The sequence below is a fragment of the Aotus nancymaae genome, unplaced genomic scaffold (genome assembly GCF_030222135.1).
Source record: "Aotus nancymaae isolate 86718 unplaced genomic scaffold, 86718_ANA_hifiasm-v0.15.2.pri h1tg000004l, whole genome shotgun sequence".
Lineage (NCBI taxonomy): Eukaryota > Metazoa > Chordata > Mammalia > Primates > Aotidae > Aotus > Aotus nancymaae.
The window spans coordinates 39,086,904-39,110,033 of NW_026988415.1; the positions used below are offsets into that span (position 1 = coordinate 39,086,904).

The following is a 23,130-nucleotide window of genomic DNA, read 5'->3' on the forward strand; positions in this document are numbered from 1 at the left end:
AAACTAACAAAAAACAATCTTCCATTATATATTCAAGAAAGATATCAAACAGAAGGATAAAATTTCAAAAAGAAAAAGGATATGACAGCCTTAAGGGCTTCCATGATCTAAGATGTATGATGGTTAATTTTAGGTGTCAACATGACTAGATTAAGAGACACAGACAGCTGGCAAAGCATTATTTCTAGGTATGTCTGGGAGGGTGTTTCCAAGGGACGCTGAAGTTTGAATCCATAAAATAAATAAGGATAATACACCCTCACCCAATGTGTGTGGGTACCATCCAATCAGCTGAGGGACTGGATACAACAAAATGGCGGAAAAAAGGTGAATTTGCTGCTCTCTCTCTTTTGAAACTGGTATACTCATCTTCTCCTACCCTTGGACATCACAACTCCAGGTTCTCTGGCCTTCAGACTCTGGGACTTGCATTAGCAGCCACCCAGGTTCTCATGCATTCAGACTAGGACTGAGCCAAGGTCCTGGCTTCCTAAGTTCTTCAACTGATAGGTGGCCTACTGTGGGACTTCTCAGCCTCTATAATCATGTAAGTCAATTCCCATAATAAATCAGCTCTCATCTATTTATCTAATCAGCCCATCTGTCCATCAATTTTAGTGTTTCTGTTTCTCTGGAAAACCATAAAACAAAGTGTTATCTATATAAAAATTTTTCAAATGTAGGCCAAAAGAACCTTAAAAATCAAACTGTAGTAAACAAGCAAAATACTTCTTTTTGGTAACTAATAAGTATATTTAGGATTTCTATGTGCAAAGTTCAAGTGTAGCTACTTTTTATTAATGGAAACATGAACTTGAAATGAGCTCAAGAAAAAAAAAAAGGATCTCCTAAACATGACTCAAAAAGCGCTAACCATGAGAGAAAAGACTGATAATTTTGATGATGTAAAAGTTGATTTCTGCTCACTGAAGACACCATACGAAGAGTAAAAATGGCAAGCCATAATAGGTAAAGATTTCTTTTCACAAAATACATAAGTAACTAAGAACTAATACACAGAATATATAAAGAACTCCTCTAAATCAATAAGAAAAAGAAATAATCCCAAATAAAACTGGTCAAAGCACTTGATTAGGCATTTCACAAATGCAAATTCAAATGGCCAATAAACACATGAAAAGGTGCTGAACTTTAATATAATCAGAAAAATGCAAAATATCACACTCAACAGATTGGCAAAAATGTAAAAGTCTGACAATATAAAATGTTTCCAAGGATGTAAATTAACATAAAATCTTCAACACTGCTTGTGGTAGTAAAACTTGGTACAATTGGTCTGACTATAGTTTGTAATTATCCAGTCAAGCAGAAGATGCACTTATCCTATGCCTTGAAAATGCTAACCTTAAATACATACCCTAGCCCAGGTATTGGTACGCATTTTGTGTAAAGGACCAGACAGTAACTGCTTTAGGCTTTGTGGACCATACAGTCTCTGTAACAACGACTCAACTCTTCAGTTGTAGTGCAAAAACAACCACAGACAAAGGTGAATGGCTGTGGAAGTGTTCACATAAAACTTATATTTGTGACAGGTGGTAGGCTGGATGGGGTCCATGAAGTGTAGTTCTGTAGTGTGCCAACTCCTGCCCTAGAGAAGTGTGAGCACATGAACACAAGGAGATATAGGGATCTATCTATCTACCTATCTATTTGACTGTACACAGAAGCATTATTCATAATAGATCTGAACTGTAAGTAACTCAATTGACCATTAACAATAGAATGAATCAATCAACTGTAACACACACACACATAAACATACATACAATGAAAAACTATATAGCAAGAAAAATGAATATACTATAGCCACACAAAAAGTTAATATAAAAAAAACGCTGTTATTAACATGAAGTTCAAAAAGAAACAAAATTAAAATACTCTGTTTAAAAATGCATACAGAGGCCATAAAAAAGAGGAGTAATGGAAGAAAATTATATAAAAGTCAAGTCAGTAGAGAGGAGGAAGGGGATCATGATTAGGAAATGACAGGGAGAGAAGGTTAAAGGTTTCTAGGATGCTGGTAACATTCTATTTTTTGATGTGTGTGGTAGTTACATGTGTGTTTCTCTTATAATTATTTATTAAACTTTGCATTATGTATCATGTACTTAAAAAGAACAAAATCAATGATAACAATGAAACAGAAAAAAATTTAAAGAGAAACGTCCTTACAAAAAACACTGTGATCCCGTGTTAAGATGCTCTGAAGAGTCTAAATATAAATGGCCAGGGAAACACACCTCTCGGGAAAGGAAGCCATGAGTAGCCAAAGCAAAATAAATTTCTGTTTTTAAGCACCAAATTTAAAACAAAACAACCAATCACAGTAGACTTACCTGGTATTCCTGGCTGGCCTGGATTTCCTGCCACACCTTGTATGCCTTTTTCACCTACTGGGCCTGGAGGGCCAAAACCAGGAGGACCCATAGGTCCTATATTCCCTGGGAGGCCTGGTAAACCTGGGTTCCCAGGGGGACCTCTTTCACCCTTAAAAGTAATTCCACCCTAAAAAGGGAAAAGTTTAATACAGAAACATATAGATACAACAGCTATCTGTAGTTTGGTACTGAATACAACTGGGGAAAGGATATAGCCATAAATAGTTCTTAAAAGCTATGTAAATGAGTGGTATTATAGGATGGTATGTGTGGTCATTCCACTTAATTCATTCCTCCAACAACAAATATTTTTGGGCTCCTACTATGTGTCAAATGCTGATGATACAACAGAAAATAAAAATACACAACACTCTCTGACTTTATGCAGCTTATATTTTAGTGTAAGTCAGAAAGGTCACAGTCTAAATAACATTATAAAATATCACTTCCTACCTAAATATCCTGGGCCGTGTGTTATGTACAAAATGAGATTGTTCATTTATGTTAAATCTTTCAGTTCTGTGTCACATTTAACATGGCTATCTACTCGTACTAATCTCTAAGCTTACTATATAGATATTGAAAAAACAAGTTAAATTGCTGGTTATGAGGTTTATTTATTTATTTATTTTGAGACAGAGTCTTGCTCTTGTTGCTCAGGCTGGAGTGTAGTGGTGTGATCTCAGCTCACTGCAACGTCCACCTCCGAGGTTCAAGCGATTCTCCTGCCTCAGCCTCCCAAGTAGCTGGGATTACAGGCGTGTGCCACCATGGTTAATTTTTGTACTTTTAGTAGAGACAGGGTTTCACTATGTTGGCCTGGCTGGTCTCAAACTCCTGATCTCAGGTGATCCACCCACCTCGGTCTCCCAAAGTGCTGGGATTACAGGCATGAGTCACATGCCCGGCCATGAGGTTTACGTAAACCCAGGGAAAGGTATGTCGGGGGTAAGAGTTGGGGAACCTTATACTGACTCAAACATCTTAGCTTCCTGCCCACCTGTTCAGAGAAAATATTATTCAATATTAATGGGTTAGGAAGAATAAGTTTACAAAACAAGTAAAAGAAAAGAGCAGTGAAGAAACCGTAGTAACAGTGTACCATCACTATATGGTCACATTGTTTTAAGCATTGATTGGTTGCTTATTTCAGCACTAGGCCCGTCCTTCAAATTAACTTAGGAAATATTTCTAAGTGAAAATTTAACATCACAAAACCAAAAATAACAAACCAACTCACAGGCTCTCCTTTCGGGCCAGGAAGCCCTGGCAATCCATCCTGTCCAGGAGTGCCAGGTAAACCAGGAAGCCCTGGAGCTCCAGGAGAACCCAACTCTCCTTTGTCACCCTTCATTCCTGGAAAAGTGAGGATATCACCAGGTTCACCTTTAGATCCAGGAAAGCCTGGAGCACCTGGAGCTCCTGGAATGCCCTGAAGTGGATAAGGAAAAAAAAGAAAGAGTGGAAAAAGAAGAAAGAGAAAAAATAAGTTTCTTTTTTTCTAACACTTTCTTCTCTCCAGTTTATCCCTTCAATCCATCTAATAACATTTAATGTACAAAGGGTTGAATCAAGTGAGGCATGGGAGTCAGGAAAAATCAAAAAAATCAAATAAATTACAATTTAATAGAAAAATTAAATTATATGTGTGCATACATATGAATGATTGAAAATCAATGTGTAAAATGGCTTCCTTCTACTTCTTTTTGTTTTACAATATACTTAAAACTTACAGGTAATCCTTTGGGACCAGTTGCTCCAGCTTGTCCTTTTTCACCTTTCTGTCCAGGAAAACCAAGAGATCCTAACAAACACAAACACACATACACACACACACACACACACACACACACACACAATAATGTAACCTTTGATCTTGAATTCCTGACAAAGCTCATATAGAAAGCATCAAATCAGAAAGTCAAGTTTTTAAAATAAGAACCTCATTCAGTCCCATTTATGTCACATTTGTATTTTCCGTTTATGTTCTTGAAATGAGATAACCATCCTTTCTTTTAAATAAATTTAACATTTCATGTTGCATACAATATTGTATCCTAAGAAACTTCCAACTCCAAAGCAGCCTTTCTCAGATCTTGCAATTACCAAGTACTATGCACAATGTTTCCTGGGTTCCTATGATGTTCCCATTGCCAAAGGTAGAAAAAGATAATGAAAAGGTCTGAATATCTTTGTTCCGACTTATGCAGTTTTCCTACACCTTACCAGTCCTGTCTCTGGTTTGTCATTCCCTGAAATATGGTTTATGAGAAACATTTGTACCCCGAAGACTAGAGGAAACATTACTAAGGCAGTGGTTTTCCAAATGGAAACCTGGGACCAGTGGCATCATCACCACCTGGCTACTAATTAGAAATGCTGATTGTTGAGCCTTCATCCAGGTCTACTGAATCAGAAACTTTGAGAGTGAAGCTCAGCATTCTGGGCTTCAATAAGCTCTCCAGGTGATACACTCCCAAGTTTGAGAACCAGGAGACTTGAGGTACAAGGCTAGATTACTAATGTCCAATAATGTCTATAAGATTTGTTGAAAGTATTCCCAACCTTCAAAGCAATTGGTGTCCCTAGCTAGTAGACTCACTAGACAGAAAGGTAAGAGAGCTGGTGTCTATTCTCAGCCTGGACTCAGACATAAAGTGTAATTTCAAGAGAAAACTGGGATTTCCTAAGGGGCAGTTAAATGAAACAGTTGAGAGTCTGACATATCTCAGAAATAGTTTTGACTGGAAAGGGGGATAGATGAGTTATGTATAGAGAGAGGAATACTGGAAGTTGATTGCCAAACTCCAATAGAAGCCCTGTTCCTGAATGATAACATGTGATACATCCCCAATGACTGGAAGCTCTGCCACTGGAAATTATACTTAGGGGCTGGGCATTATGAACTTTTCTCCCAGTATTCTGGAAGGAAGAAGTCTAACTCTGCATAAGTTATTTTCTTCTCCATATGAAAAATGGGGAAGATATATTTCCTGAAATAATATTGCCAAAATTTTTTAATAGAAAATATTGGTAGCTTCAAGTATTAGAAACAAGAGCACAATTAATGTGATAACAAATAGAGGCATTTCATAATTATTTATAGATATGAGTGACTAGCTATAAAATGAGGAACTGGCAACATTCTAAAAGTATAAGATCAACAAAATCTAGCCAAAAAGTATTTAGAACATTGCCCTGAGGCAGAATGGTTTACCTGGAGGACCTGGGAGACCTGGCAAACCAGGTTGACCTGGAGGCCCTGAAATACCAGTTCCAATGCAGTTGAAGCAAGTGTCACCTTTGTCACCTAGTGAAATCATAATAACAAGCAAATGTTACTGAAAGAAGTACATATACCTTCTATAGGTAGGTTCTAAAAATGTTATCCCTAAGGGACAGCATTTCCACTTAATGGTGTGATTGGAGAAACCTATATATTGAATCAATTTATGACAAATAAATTACTGAGTGCTTACTGTGTGCCAAGAACTATTCCAGATGTTTGTGTTACATTGGTGAACAAAAGAGAAAAGTCATGGATAAAAACTCATGTCATGATGCCTCACATTCTACCAGGGGGAAGGGATAATAATCAATAAAAGAAATATATTATCAAATTTTACATATGAAATATTTTAATATATTATTAACTATACTCAGGGTGCAGTCACTCATGCCTATAATCCCAGCATTTTGGGAGGCTGAGGAAGGCTGATTGCTTGAGGCCAGGAGTTCAAGACCAGCCTTGCCAACATGGTGAAACTCCATCTCTACAGAAAAAATACAAACATTAGCCAGGCATGGAGGTGCATGCCTGTACTCGCCAGGAGGCTGAGGTGGGAGGATTGCTTGAGCCTTAGGAGATTGAGGCTGCAGTGAGCTGTGATTGTACCACTGCACTCCAGATTGGGTGACAGAGCAAGACCCTGTCTAAAAAAATTAAATATATATGAAATATTTAATATACTTTTAAAGATGTTGTTTTTATAGGAAAAATAGAGCTAGTTAAGTGGTATTGGGTATGCCAGGGAGGAGGGGGTTGCAATTTTAAATAGGATGGTCAGGAGAGACTTGACTGAGAAGTTGATATATGATAAAACTTAAAGGACATGGCATGTGCTTAATGAGTATAGAACATTCCAAGCAGAAAGAATAGCCATATTTGGTACATACAAGGAACAACAAGCAGATCAGATTGATAGAGCAGAATGAGGAGGGGAACAAGGTCAGAAAGTTGAGCGTTTATAGCGAATGGCATATCAAGAAACATAAAGGCTGTGGTTTTTATTGTAAGTGAAATGAAAATCTAGTAGAAAAAAATTAAACAGAAAAGCAACATGCTATATTAAGTTTTTAAGGGATGACTCTAGCTGCTATGTTAATAGCCTCTAAAGGCAATGATGGAAACAGGGTAACCACTTAAGTGGCTACTGTTACAATCATCTAGGAGAGAGATGGTGGTAGCTCATCCCAGAGTGACTGCAATGAAAATGATGACAACTGGTTAGATATCCGAAAGTACAGCCAATGGGATATTCTCATGGATCATATATGAAATACAAAAGAAGAGGAGAATCCAGGATGACTCCAGTGTTTTCAGCATGAGCACCTAGAAGGCTAACGTGGCCTGCTTTTTAAGTAAGAAGCATAAGATGTGAGTGGAGCAACTATGGGGAGGAGGTGGAAGAGATCAGCACTTCAATTTGATCAGGATATCAAGTTCAAAATGTTGACTAGGCAAGTGGATATACAAATCTAGAGGAAAAGAGTTATATCTGGATAGGAGAGTAAGTCATTGGCAATTAGGTGGTAGTAACAGTCACGAAACTGAATAAATGAGTTTAGATAGAAAAGAACAAAGACTGAACCTTGAAGCATTTTAAAATTGAAAGTTGGGTAGATAATTCTAAGATGCATGTAAAAATGCAAAGAACCTAGGATATCCAAGACTTATAATAAAGCCACAGTAATTAAGATACCATGATATTGGTGCAAGGAGAGACTAATGAAAAAACAGAATAGAATAGAGCAGTCAGAAACAGACCTAGACATATATGGTCATATAATCTACAAAAAAGTGCTAATGCAATTCATTGGGGTAACTGATGATATTTTGTTCTATAGTACTGAGTCAACTGGATATCCATATGGGAAAAATGAACTTTGATCCCTACTCCAAACTGTACACAAAAATTAAATGAAGATAGATCAAAGATGAAAACATGAAAGGTAAAACAATAAAGTGTCTAGAAGAAAACACAGAGGAATATCATCAGGCCTTTGAGATAAGCGAAGATTTCTAAAACAGCATAAAAAGTGCTAACAATAAAACAGGACATTAATTAATTTGATTTCATGTAATTAGTAACTTTTGTTAAACAAAAGTTAATAAAAGAGAAGATAGTTGTAATACATATATCCAATAATCACATTAACAATAAGGATAGGCACTTTATAAAAGAGAATATAAAAACCATAAGACAGTAGCTCATAATCAAGTCATTAGGGAAATGCAAATGAAAATAACTTTGGAACACAGTTTGGTAATATCTATTAAACAAAACCTACACCTACCCTATAACCCCGCAATTCAACTCCTAGGTATATCCCCAACAAAAATTAGTGCTTATGTCCTACAAAAAATACATGTACCAGAATATTTATGACAGCTTTATTTACAATAGCTCCAGACCAAATGTCTGTCAACTTTAGAATACTGAGGTAACATGCAGTGGAAACCCAAAGAATGGTGGAAAAATACTGCAACAAACAAAAACGCAGATATATCTCACATATATTTAACGAAAGAGACCAGACACAAAAGAGCTCATACAGTATGATTCTATGCATACAAAGTTCAAGATTAGGCAAATTAATGTATGCCAGAGGATAAAATAGTGATTACCTTTGGGGATACTAAGTAGGGAGCACAAGAGTCTTCCAGGATCCTGAAAACGTTCTATATTTTGCTTTAGATGCTAATTACATGGATATATATACTTGCACACACACATATATGTACACCAGAGAGGTATGAAAGAAAACAGGAAATGTAATGTACTGAAAGCCAAGGGATGAAAGTGTTTAAAGAAGGCAAAAAGCAAGCAAAAAAAGGACAGACCTGACATTTGCATTATCAGGATAATAGACTGCTGGTGACTGACCAGCATTTGTGGAGTCGTAGGCAGTGGTGAGTTAGGAGAAGAGGGGATGAAATCCTGTTTGGAGTATGTTTAAGAGAAAGCAAGAGGAGAATACCTACCTACAAGTAATGAGCAGAAAATTCTCAGGAAGTTTTGTTGCAATTGGGAATAGAAAAATAGAGAAGCAGCCAGCAGGGAATGTAGGATTGCCCTACTTTTTAGATAGGTGAAAAAAGCTTATTTGTATGCTCCTGGAATGATTGAGTAGAGAGGGAAAAATTGGTGATGTGGGAGAGACAAAAATTTTTAGAAAAAATTTTTGGGGAAATAAAAGGAAATGGGATCTATTGTATAAATAGAATAACTGGCTTTAGATAGGAGCAGTAACAGTAATAGGCAAGAAGGGAGACTATATGGGCACAGGTACAAGTAGGTAAGTAAATATGGTGGTGGCAATCAGTGAAAGTTTGCTTGTTATTATTGCTTTAACTGGTCAGTTAAGAAGGAAGCCAAGTCAGAAAAGGGGAGAAACTTAAAAATTTGAAAAGAGAAGATAAAGTGCAGGCTCAGAAAACATAAAAATTTGGACTATGCTTTTGGTACAAGTAAGTACAATGAAGTGACAGAAGGGCAAAGGAATCATGGATTTATGAATTGAATTGATTACAGTGATTGATCATGGAATTTAAGTTAGGTTAAGAGGTAATAAAGGACATCAAAAAGTTGAGTGTTAGTCAAAGTTTCTAGGTTTCAGTGGGGTTGGAGTATTGCTGGAGTCAGGTTACTAGTAGTAGTAAGCTAGAAAGAAGAGAGTGATCCAAAAAATGGTATGCATGAAACCAACGTCATGCAAGTATAACACTATTGGTAATGAGATGGTGTTGGAGTATGACCATGGGAGTCAGTGGCTAAGGTGTGACAGAGAATACAGGGTATTTTGCTGATGATTTGAAAGAATGAAAAAAATGAAGGAATGAATATATTTGGAGATCAAAACCTTTCACTCCTTGTTCTCCTTGGAGTCCTTTATCGCCTGGAGATCCCGGGGGCCCTGGAGGGCCTGGTTCACATATCTCATCACCTGAATAAGATAAAGGATAGCAAGCTAATTGTTTTGAAGTATCCAGAGGATTAAACAAAAAGAAGTCCTGACCAGTTAGAAAAAGACCTATTTTCAGTTACTTCTCTGAATAAATACAAGTGCCTATAAGCAAAAGGAAAATATGACATTGCTGATAAATACTATTTGAAGAGCAAATGTAAACATCCAAGAACCACCAAAAACCAAAAAGTAGAAGCAGGAGTAGAATTTCTTAGATATCAGAAATGCAACAAATGAGGACAAACTTTAGCTAGATTTACTTAGAAACAAAATAAACAGAAACAAAAATAGAACTTAATAGGAGAATAATATAGCTTACTTGGAGGGATGTAAGGGCCAGGAGGGCCAGGAGGCCCTGGAAGCCCAGGAGCCCCAGGCTGTCCATCAAGTCCAGGAGGTCCAGGAATGGAAATTCCAGGTGGTCCTTCATCACCTTTCTGACCCCTTTCTCCAGGAAATCCAGGGGGGCCAGGAGGACCCATAGCTGCAGCCCCTAAGATTCAAAAAAGAGATCAAAATGATCTCATTTTAGAGATGTTACTTTAGTTTTCATTGCGACATTGGAAAGTAAGATCTTCCTTTAACATATAATTCTGGTTGTGTTATTTTTTCTTTCTCTATGAGAAAAGTCTGAAAAAAGGTTGAAAAGCTTCAAAGAATATAACTAACAGTTTGAGGGTAGGAAATAATGATTTAAAGTAGCTTTATTCCTTTTGGAAATTACTAGTAACCCCATCCTTTGACACTATGATCTTATAATCTTAAAAATACCAGAAATTCATTAGCAAGAGAAAAAGGTATTTCAAAATGCCCATATAAACGGCTCTGTTTCTGGACATTCTTCTGTTATACTGGTGATTCATGCACCATTAATCACCACTTTTTAATTACTACAACTTTATAATGTTTTAAAAACTGCTAAGGAAAATATGCTTCTCTTGTTCATTTTTAAAACCATCTTCACTATACTTACAAATTTACTTTTCTAAATAAATTTTAGAATCAATTTGTCAGTTTCAATTTCAAAAACAAGTTGGAATTCTGAATGGAATTAATTGAATTTAAACATTTTTTTTGGTAGAATCAACTGTTTGTAATTTTGGTTTTTCATACTGAGTAATAATTAAGTTTATCTCTCCATTTATTTAGCAATTTTATATTATTTAATAATAATTTACAAAATTCTCCAAAGAAGTCTTATACATGTTTTGTTGGGATTGTTTATGGGTTTGTTTTATAACTACTGTGAATTTTAATATTATTATTGTTGTGAAGCATATTTTTTTCTCTTGTATGTTTGCTGGTGAAGAGGGAGGCAAATTAAGTATGCTACTCAGATCTGGCCATCTTGCACACATATTCTCTTTAAGTTCTCATAATTTGTCAATTGATTTTTTAAAGCTTTCTGGTAGATAATCAGATGGTCTCTGAATAACCAAAATTTGGGCTTTTTCCTCATTCTTACAACTATTTTTTCTTCCAGATTTATTGCATGGGCTAGGATCTCCACTTTCAGGACAAACAGCATTGGTAACTCTAAGTATCTTTATCTCATTTCTGACTTGAATAAAAATGTTCCTGATGTTTCATCACAAAGCATGACATTTCCTGTACATTATCAGGACTATACAGGAAATGTCATGCTTTGTGATAGCTTCATCTAGTTAAGGTAATTCTCTTTTAATTCTAGTTTAAGTGGTTTAGCTTTCTTTTAAAAATGAATGGGTATCGAATTTTATTGACTGATTTTTCTGCATCTATTGGCCTGTTCTCTTTTACTCTGTCAATGTAGTCAATCATAGTAACCTCAAACCATCCTTGCAATCTTGGAGTAAAATCTACTTGATCATAATATCATACAATTCAATATGCTTCTGAATATTTAGGATTATTGCTACTACATTTGTAAATTAAACTGGGTTATTTCTAGTGTTATCTCCTTGGTGGTTTAGTATCAATGCTATTAAACTGACATTTTTTTAATGCTCTGAAAATTGTTTAACATTTTGGCATTATTTGTTCTTTGACAACTTGGTAGAATTCATTTGTAAAATGATAAAATCACCCATACAACCAATGTGTTTTCATGGAGATCTTTAAAATTTCAAAATCTTCTATGGTAATTGATCTACTGAGGTTTCCTACTTTCTAAAAACAATTTTAACTAATTTGTTTCCTGTTTGATGATAAATTTGTATTTCATCCAAATTTAAAATATTTTAACACCTATTTATAGTTTTCTTCTATTTTAAAATTTAATATTTTAATTGTGATACTCTTTTTCTTTACTGATTGTATTTGTTTTTTATCATTATCTTGATTGTATTTGCCAAGTTTTGTTAATTTCAAACTCTTCTCACTCAAAATATCATCTTTTATTTTCCCTATTTAACTACATTTTCTTAGTTTGTTTTCTATTTATTAATTTTTATTTTTATCTTTATCAAGTTTTTCCTTCTATTTGGGCTTGTTTCTTTTTTCAAAAACTTGAGTCTTTTCATTTTAGTCTTTCTAATGTTTTGATAAAGGTACTGATTTGGCTATGTTCAATGAGTTTTGACATGAGGTGCTTTCATCGTTGTCTAAGATTGTAGTCTATCATTTCCATTTGTTTCTTTTTTATGTCTAGAGTTATTTATAATGTTTCTTAATATACAATTGCAAACATTTTTGGTGATTTTGTTGTAAATTTCTCATTTTATTTTGCTGTAATCACAGAGAATTGACATGCATGTAATTTTTAAATATTTATTTTCTGTTCTAATAGAGTGAATTTCTTTAAATATTCCATGCATGTTTATAAAGAATGTATATTCTCTGCTGCACATAAAGTATTTCTCTTTCTCCCATATATACAGCTTGATTGTGTTGCTCAAATCATTTATGTCCTTATTTTTCACCTACTTGATATGTTGGGAATTTGCCAGTTTATTTCTTATAGGCCATCAGTTTTCACTTATACATTCAAAGCTATATTGTTAGATACCCAAAGATTCACAAATTTTAAATCATTGTGATATGATTTATCTATTTATCCATATGAAATGTCTGTCTTTTTTTAAATTTTAGATTCAGGAAGTACATATCCAGCTTTGTTATTAATACAGGGACGTATTGCATGATGGTGGCATTTAGCCTTCCAGTGAATTCATCACCCAAATAGTGACCAGGTACACTATAGGTAGCTTTTCAATCCCCCCACTTTTGGAGCCTCGTATGTCCATTGTGTCCATGCATACCTATTGTTTAGCTCCCACTTCTAATTGAGAACAGGTGGTATTTGGGTTTCTATTTCTGAGTTATTTCACTTGGGGTAATGGCCTCCAGCTGCATTCATATTGCTGCAAAGGACATGATTTCATTGTTTTTACAGCTGCATAGTATTCCATGGTGCATATGTACCATATTTTCTTTATCCAATCCACTTCTGATGAATACTTAGGATGATTCCATGACTTTTCTATGGGGAATACTATTGCAATTAATATATGAGTGCAAGAGTCTTTTTGGTAGAATGATTTCCTTTGGGTAGATACCCAGTAGTGGGATTGCTGGGTGGAATAGTAGTTCTACTTGCAGTTCTTTGAGAAATCCAAACTGTTTTTCACAGTAGTTGAACTAATTTAAATTCCCACCAACAATATATAAGTATGACCTCCACATTCTTGCTCAAATCTGTTATTTTATTACTTTTTAATAATAGCCATTCTAACTTGTGAGTTAGTATCTCATTGTGATTTTAATTTGCATTTATCTGCTGATTAGTGACATTGAGAATTTTTTCATGTTTGTTGGCCACATGTATGTCTTATATTAAGAAGTGTTCTGTTCATGTCTTTTGCCCAGTTTTTAATGGGGTCATTTTTTTTTCTTATTGATTTAAGTTCCTTATATTAATAGATTCTGGATATTAGTCCTTTGTCAGATGCATAGTTTACAAATATTTTCTCCTATTCTGTAGGCTATTTACTCCACTGATTGTTTCTTTTGCTGTGCAGAAGCTCTTTAGTTTAATTAAATCCCAATAGTCTATTTTTCTTTTGATTGCATTTACTTTTCAAGTCTTAGTCATAAATTCTTTGCCTAGGTCAATGTCCAGAAAAGTTTTTCCTGCATTTTCTTCTAGTATTTTTATAGTTTCAAGTTTTGCATTTAATTGTATTTCATACTATATTAGAATTGCTAAACTGGCCTTTTTATTTATAGCATTTGCCAAATATATATATTGCATTATTTTCAGATTATATCTGTCACTTTGCTTTAGATATGTCTATTGTACACTATATATAGGTATTTTTGATTTCAATTTTATTTTAGTCAGTGTCTTTTAATCAGTGTTCAGTTCTTTCAAATTTGTTGGAGTTCCTGACTCATTTTTAACTTCTTTTTGTCATCTTATATTTTATTTTCTATTTACCCAGGTTTGTCTTTTTTTATTTTGCCCCAATCCTAGCTTATACTATATATGAGATTTTTAGTCATTTTCTTTCTTCAATTGGTAGGTAAGTTATATATTTTATTTCTACTCTTCTCTAGTAGCTACTATTAATGTTATAACCTATTTACCTAAACCTATATATTTCTAAAAACTTATACAATTAACAAGATTTATATTATCTTTCCCTATCAAGACAAAAAACACTTCTCTTTATTCTCTCTGCATCTATGCATCACATGTTAATAATGTTTACAATTATAGTTCCAAGTTGTTACTTAAAATATCTTTTTACGAAATGACCAGTACTGATTTAGACTTAATATGCTTTACTAATATATTTTCTAAGCTGTGGTTCTTGCATCCTACCACTATTCTCATTTTATCCAGAATTCCTTTTATTCTCTTTGGAGCAAAACCACCAGTAACTATTTCAGAGACAGTCTGAAGGTGTTAAACTTTCTATGTATTTCATCTTAATACTAGGATGATAGTTTAGAGTAATACAGAATCCCTAATTCATAGTAATTTGTCCTTATCACTTTGAAAATGTGTTCCATTATCTTCCTCTGACTCACTGCTTTGCAGGTGATCTGCCTTTTTTTCCTCAAATCTTTTTATCACTGAATTCTGAAATGTCCCTACAACGTGTCTGGTTATGGGCCTTTGCATTATTAGTATTTTACTCTTGCTTAGTGCTTCATGAGCTTTTTCATAGTGATTTATGTGTTTTTTAATCGATAGATGTTTTCAATCATTACTTTTTTTCAAACGCTGCCTCTTGTCCCATTTTCTCCTCCTTGACCTCCCTTATGAGATAATTTTGAAGCTTCTAGGTTTATCCTTTATACCTCTTAACTTTTCCTTCATACTTCCCAACTCCTTATCTATTTTACTGCATCCTGAGATAATTCTTTATCTCGAGTTCACTATCTTGAGATTAGTTCATATTTAGAGCACAATGGAACCTATATTTGTTTTCTCTCTCTTGAGAAAGATCACTGAGTATCACTCATCTCACCATTTTAGTATTTCATTAGGTATATATTTTTGAAGGAAAAGAAAGAATAATTTATTGAATATGCATATGTGTCAGATTCTGTACCACATGCATTTGCAAATTTTACACAAATCACTAATATTACCCTATTTCAGAGAACATCCAAATAAACATTCTGGGTAAGGGCAGTACTCAGTTTGTGGCCAAATTAGAAATGTTCCAATGCACTGTGTGTATTCAAAGGGAATAATATAAAACTCAGGACTGAGCTCTAAGATTTTATTGTATAACAAGATCACCATGGAGATTTCTAGTTAGGTGTTTCTGAAATTTTAGGTGGATAATGCTGCTTGACAGTTTCATATAGGGCATTACTCGGGGAGCATCTCCCTCCCTAATAGCATGAAAAGTGTGATAATTCACCTATTAAATCACAGAATTGTTTGGTGTCATTTATTAATAATAAAATGTACCCCAGTTAAAATGGCTATCATCAAAAAAGACAAAAAAATAACAGACGCTGCAGGGATGCAGAGAAGAGGGAACTCTCATACAATGTTGGTAGGAATGCAAATTAATACAACCATTATGAAAAAAAGTATGGAGTTTCTTCAAAAAACTAAAAATACAACTACTGTATGTTCCAGCAATCTCATGTCTGGGTAAATATCCAAAAGAAAATAAATTAGTAATTCAAAGAGATATCTGCACTCCCATGTTTATTGCAGCACTATTCACAATAGCCAAGATATGAAATCAACATGAATGTCCAGCAATGGATGAACAGATAAATAAAATGTGGTATAAATACACAATGGAATATTACTCAGTCATAAAAAGAATGAAATTCTGTCATTTGCAGCAACATGGATAAGCCTGGAGGACATTATGTTAAGTGAAATAAACCAGGCGCAGAAAGTCAAATACAAATTCATGTTCTCATTCATATGTAGGAGCTAAAAAAAAGAAAAATTGATCTCGTGGAGGTAGAGTGTAGAATGATGGTTACCAGGGGCTGGGAAGGGTCAGGGGAAATGAAGAAAGTTTGGTTAATGGGTGCAAGCATACAGTTAGATAGAAGCAATAAGTTTCAGTGTTTGGTTGCACAGTAGATTCACAACAGGTAACAATAACTTACTGTATATTTCAAAATAGCTAGAAGACAAGATTTTGAATGTTCCCAACATAAAGATAAGTGTTTGAGGTAATGGATATTCCAGTTACCTTGATTTGATCATTATACATGGTACCCATGGATAAAAATATAACTTTTCCTATAAACATGTACAATTATGTATCAATAAAAATAAAATGTAGAAATGGGAATCTTAGGATTAAAGGACACTGTTCACTTGGGCTTTTTTAAAGTACAAGTGAGTAATATGGTGAGAGAAGGTATAGTAAGAATTGGGAAGTATCTGTCAATTAAAAAGGACTTGTGTCTTCTACTTCCATGCTTACCATGGAACTAGTCTGATAAAAAGTATATATGGATTATTAGTAAGGTTGCTATAAGTGCAAGGCCATAAATGCAATCTCATTTACCTGGAGGTCCAGGGAGGCCAGGTGGACCCTGTATTCCAGGAAATCCTCGCTCTCCTTTTTCTCCAGGCAAGCCAGGCAATCCAATGTTTCCTTTTTCTCCTATAGTTATACCAGTTTCAGGTCTAGGAATTACCTTTATTACAAAAGAAAACAAATAAAGAAATGCAAAGAGGGAAAAGCTTATTCTCCTGAAAATATTCTGGCAGCTACATATGATTGCAAAGTCATCAATTTCACAGTGCTCAAATGAACAATCCTTAAGACTACTACATAGATTATGAGTCACATTCTGTATCACTCCTATCTTCCAACTGATTAGAAAATGTCCAATACCAGTAACAACATTACCATGTTCCTGAGCCCAAGGCTTATAAAACTAAAAGTGTTTTTGATGTCTCTTCTCCTATAATTCACATTTAATTCATTCCAATCTCCTAAACCTGACAATTCTTTACAGAAAACGTCTCTCCAATTTGCCCCCTTGATTCCTGTTGCCACAGCTATGTCGTCAACTCACACTTGGACTACCAGAAGCACCTCTGATCTTGTCCCCTTAATTCCAATGTATTGTTAGGATATGCTTCCTCAAAAACCATCTGCATGTGTGTTTGTTAACTATTCTGTTTAAGGACTCAAAATTGCTTACTACTTTTATACTATAACTGCTGCTACTTTTAATCCTGAACTGTAAAGTCGCTTCTCACTTCCAATACCTCTCTCACCTATTTCACCTCCTATTATTCGTTACAATAAATTCTTATTATAGTGAAATCTGTCTGATTCTAACCATTTCATTCAACTTGCACATTCTTATCTATGTCTTTGCATATTCCATTCCAAATATCTGTAATGCCTTTCCCCAATCTTTCCCTTTATTAACACACATTTATTTTTTTCTTTAAAAAAGAAAGCTTCCCATAAATATATATATATACCTACTATATGCCAAAAAAATTAATGAAATCCCATCTTTTCTTTATTTATTAAACTCAACCAACTAATAATTCCTTTTTACTCTATATTCTTGTAACTCATTAAGTATTCTCTAAAATGCTTCATATTAAATAAACTAAATATTTAAAAATTCTTATAGACCTATAAAGGTAAATGAACTTCAGATTTAAGATATTGTCAGTCTAATGTACAAATCAACACCTAATAGCAGTGTGATATTTCATCCTGTCTCAACTGGATGGATATAAGAAATATTCACACAAAAGGAGACAAAAAGTTGTGGGATCTAGAATCAGAATAGTGGTTCAAAAGGGAAACGGGGCTGCTAAATAGGACTGTCTTCTCAAAATTTCCATTTCTTCTGATATTTATTAAAATTTTATCTTCTCATTTTATCAAGAGATTATTTCTCAGACAACTGAAACTGATTTTAAAATGAAAGTGAATAAAAAATATCTAAGATCTTCTTTAAGTATATCCTCATTAGATTTAGTACAGTCTTAAGTATTAATAACTGAGACTCACTATGGATAATAAGAATTAAATAAATGTTACTAACATGTCTGGACATATAAGTTTTACAACATTCGCACCGTTGTGGCTTCAAAGCAGTTTGCAGTCAAAACTCTTACTAAATTTCAACCAAAGAAAAACCAATATGTTAAACCTCAGCAATGATATTTTATTCTTAATAAGACTGGAAGTATATTTGACTTAAATTTCATAGTGAACACAAACACGACAGAAAATCTGTAGCCCCCCCACTCCCAATTATTCTTTCATAAAGTAGCTTCTTACACATGTTATTAAAAGTCCCTATAAAGCACACGCTCAGGAAAGAAAGAGGTGTGAATCAGACAATTACAAATTGAGAAAACCTATTAAGACTAAATCTATCTTTCCCCTGAGCTCTGCAGGGGAAAGGACCAATCCCCCCACCCCCTAACTTCCCCAAGTTTTGTTATGATTTTTTTTTAACTGAACCTTTGTAAGCGACACTTGCACCACCTGCTGGTTGCTTGAAAAATGATTTGCCAATCATAAGGCAAAACAACCCAATGCCAAAATTTTAGACCTTTACCATGCAGAAGTAATGCACAGGAAGAACAATACAAAGATCTTGAGGTTAACACTACTGAAGTTTTTAGATGTAAAGACTTTTAAGCCAGTAGAAGTTGACAATGACTTGAAATTTTGTGTTCTATGAAGAAAAAGTAGGGAGTATGTAAGGCACAAAAATGATAATGCATTAATACATTTCATAAATGAAGACTTAAAAAAAAAAACTTACAAGTCCAGGAGGTCCAGGTGGGCCAATGTCACCTTTTTGGCCCTGTTCAATGCAATTTTTAAATTGGTTAGGAAAATTCACATGAAAACATCAATATCCTCAAGAATATAAGATAAACTTTTCATAAAGACCCAGAAATCAATCATAAAATATCTCAAATGAGAAATGTAACACAAAGTTATGAAACAATTCTGAGCTAAGCCTAACCTGTGACACTTCTCAGATTTACTAGCTATATAATCTTGACCAAGTTAATTAACTTCTCTGGTTTATATACAAAGAATAAAGATTTTGAACCAGCGTTTTAAGGTATTTCTAGTTGTAATATTCTTTGATTTTAAGGTTTCTATTTCTAGCAAACTACAAATACTCTATAAAGAAGAAAATAGAAAAAAAATGGTAGCACTAGAATCAATGAAAAAATTACATTGTTTTACATTTAGCCATGTTTCTTCTCATAAAACTAGTCAACGAAATAAATGTAGTGCCATTTCTATTAGAGACAGATGTTTTAGAGGTGATGGACTAAAATATCATTAGTAATAGCTAGTAAATCTGAATTCCTTTGGTGAGCTTGCTCTTAGAAGCTAATTAAAGACAAGTTGAGATAAAACTTTTATCCTTGATTAGCAGCTACAACAGCATTAAAACCAAAGTATTTAATATTAAAATGTTACTCTACTACTGGCCAAGACACAAGGATGATCTTTTTCATGCTTCTATTCTGGCTCTAGACTTGTTCATAGAAGCCATCCATCTATATACAAATACTACTGGACAAAAAATCATTTTCTCTGAGTATTTCCTACCTCCCTTTATTCTAACTGTGCCTTTTAAGCCATGCTAGAACTTGGATCTAATTTGGAAATAAACCACCATTAAAATATGTGCCTTCTGGGTACTTTCAAGTTTGTAACACTTTTCCCTCCTTGCCTAAAAAACAAAAAAAGTTTTCAGTTTGTTTTTGGTACAAAGCAATTAATGACCAGAAGGATTAGACGACTGGTTCTTTTGTGACCTGCTAAAAATCTGGTAATAGTGTGCTTCATACCTTCTTTCAAAGTCAGTTGAAAAATAGGTAACTAAATAAATGACCTCAGTCAGGCTGCATTTGCCCAGCAGGGAGAAAAAAAATACAACAAAGAATTAGCTACAGACTTACAGACAATAATTGCATACAGAATGGAAATGTTTAGTGGCAACAATCTACATTCACAGCTATAAGCCTTTTTAGTACTAGGACCTCACTAAAATAGTGCTGAATTCTCTTTGTGGAAAACAAAAGTTCTGCCGATACATGCTCAAAGTAAAGGCAATGACTTTTCACAATGGAAATGCTAAAGTTAAACAATGCTTAATGTATTTCTGCAACATGGACTATGATTTATGGCAATGGAAGAAAATTTAGCATGTGTGGTATAAAAGAAAAATGGGCAAAAGATGAATGAAGAAGGCATATTTTGAACATAAAAGCTAGTTATCTAGATTTTTTACATTTATAACTCAAGCTTGGGGGAACAAAAGGATTATTTTAACTAGACTAAACCAGTTACTTCAAAGTATTAAAATTCCTACCTTTTCACCATCCCTTCCGGGTTCACCAGGGTAACCAGGATCACCAGGCAAACCCTTTAAAACATAGAGGACAGGGTGACATCAGCACAAATGGTGGGGTTAGGGAATCTCCAAAAATCCTCTTCTCCATAGAAGCAATGAGAATACTGGTAAAAATGATCAGTCAGAATTAACTTTCAGAACTTAACCAAACCTTGCAGCAATTCAAGGAGTGTTTTCTCAGGGGAAAAAAAAAAGCTGAATCTTGGTGAGAACTTAGGACTTTGTGGCATTTAAAATTGTTCTATTCCCATCACCTCTCCTCACAATCAAGGTGAAAACCAGCAGCCTAGCAGCAACTGGAGAGGAAAGAACAGGATTGGAGCTCCTTCAAAGCCCCATTCCCAGAGAATTATCATTATTTGATCTGTCTGGTGGTTCAAAAGAAGACTACTTGCAAGGCTGCCTTTATTTGACCCGACTTGGGCTATCCCAGTGCAAATAGAGAACAAGAGAGCAGACTCCCTACCCCCAACCCCCATTTGTTGAAAACACTAAGAGGCAATTGTTGAATATCACAGCTGCCTGAATCAAGACAAAGACCAACTGTTCCAAAAGAAGCCAGGAACTGAGGCCCTGAATTTACCTCTTGTTACTTTATAATACAAAATATTTTTGAACTAGAGATTGTAAGTTGAGGATTGCCTGTTTAGTAAAATATCCTGAAACCAATTTATTTGAACTTAATAATTCTAACCTGTTTTGTTTATCCCTTTCCCTTGGAATAACTTACAAATTTCATCAAATACTATCTCTGTCCTTTAAAAACTCTTGTTACTGTGCATACTGTTGATACTGAAGCTGCTTGAAATAATGTTCTTGGACTCACATATTGTATTTCTCACCCTCCTTTTCGGTAGTAAGTAGAACAATTATCTGTCAAAACTTTTACTGAAAAAACGTGTTCACACACACAAAAAACTGTATGTGAATATTTATAATAGTTTTATTCATAATGGCCAAAACCCAGAAACAACCGAAATATCCTTCAATGGGTAAATGGATAAACAAACCATGGTATATTCAAACTATCAAATACTACTTAGCAATAAAAATGAATGAACCGATACACAATTCAATGTATTATGGTATGTGAAAAGATCCTGAATCAAAAGTCTACCTACAATATGATTCAATGTACCTGACATTTTGGAATAGGCAAAATTAAAGGGATTGACAAAAGATAAGTTGTTACCAGGAGATTGGGAAAGGGGAATAGGGAGGGGATAACTACAAAAGAGCATGAGAGAACTTTTAAGGGTGATGGAAGTGTTCTTGATTGTGGTGGTGGTGACACAACTGTATGTGTTTGTCAAAACACAAACTGTATACTAAAAATGGTTCCTTTCATTGTATGTAAATTATATCTCAATATACCATCTCACGCCAGTTAGAATGGTGATCATTAAAAAAACTGGAGACAGGCCGGGCACAGTGGCTCACGCCTGTAATCCCAGCACTTTGGGAGGCCGAGGCGGGTGGATCATGAGGTCAAGAGATCGAGACCATCCTGATCAACATGGTGAAACCCTGTCTCTACTAAAAATACAAAAAATTAGCTGGGCATGGTGGCACATGCCTGTAATCCCAGCTACTCAGGAGGCTGAGGCAGGAGAATTGCCTGAACCCAGGAGGCAGAGGTTGCGGTGAGCCGAGATCGCGCCATTGCACTCCAGCCTGGGTAACAAGAGCAAAACTCCGTCTCAAAAAAAAAAAAAAAAAAAAAAAAAATCTGGAGACAACAGATCCTGGAGAGGATGTGGAGAAATAGGAACACTTTTACACTGTTGGTGGGAGTGTAAATTAGTTCAACCATTGTGGAAGACAGTGTGGCGATTCCTCAAGGACCTACAAATAGAAATTCCATTTGGCCCAGCAATCCCATTACTGGGTATATATCCAAAGGATTATAAATCGTTCTACTATAAGGACACATGCACACGAATGTTCATTGCAGCACAGTTTACAATAGCAAAGACCTGGAACCAACCCAAATGCCCATCGATGATAGACTGGACAGGGAAAATGTGGCATGTGGCACATATACACCATGGAATATTATGCAGCCATCAAAAACGATGAGTTCGCGTCCTTTGTAGGGACATGGATGAACCTGGAAAGCATCATTCTCAGCAAACTGACACAAGAACACAAAATCAAACACCACATGTTCTCACTCATAGGCAGGTGCTGAACAATGAGAACACATGGACACAGGGATGGGAGCACTACACACTGGGGTCTGTTGGGGGGAGTGGGGAGGACAGCAGGGGTTGGGGAGTTGGGGAGAGATAGCATGGGGAGAAACACTACATATATGTGAAGGGGAGGAAGGCAGCAAATCACACTGCCACGTATGCACCTATGCAACAATCTTGCACGTTCTTCACATGTACCCCCAAACCTAAAATGCAATAAAAAATAAAATAAAAAATAAAAATTAAAAAAAATTATATCTCAATAAATCTGACTTTAAAAAATAGAGGAACCTCAAATTTATATTTGGTGTAATTGGATTGTTTGAAATGCAAAGGATAAATGCTTGAAGGAATGAATACCCCATTCTCCATGATGTGCTTATTTCACATTGCATACCTATATCAAAACATCTCATGTACCCTCATAAATATATACACCTACT

At 34.9% G+C, this 23,130-nt stretch overlaps 1 protein-coding gene across 1 annotated transcript in view; it reads right to left on the bottom strand.

The window, feature by feature from the left end:
* The window catches only part of COL4A5 (collagen type IV alpha 5 chain), a 291,027-nt gene that overhangs the window by 108,613 nt on the left and 159,284 nt on the right, over positions 1-23,130 (bottom strand). The window contains exons 17-25 of the mRNA XM_012451706.2: positions 20,451-20,504; positions 18,876-18,917; positions 16,631-16,763; positions 9,970-10,143; positions 9,546-9,629; positions 5,620-5,712; positions 4,136-4,206; positions 3,643-3,834; positions 2,361-2,529 (exon numbers count right to left, since the gene is read on the bottom strand). Of these exons, the coding sequence (XP_012307129.1) occupies positions 2,361-2,529; positions 3,643-3,834; positions 4,136-4,206; positions 5,620-5,712; positions 9,546-9,629; positions 9,970-10,143; positions 16,631-16,763; positions 18,876-18,917; positions 20,451-20,504 (1,012 nt within the window). The remainder of the gene's footprint in view (positions 1-2,360; positions 2,530-3,642; positions 3,835-4,135; positions 4,207-5,619; positions 5,713-9,545; positions 9,630-9,969; positions 10,144-16,630; positions 16,764-18,875; positions 18,918-20,450; positions 20,505-23,130) is intronic.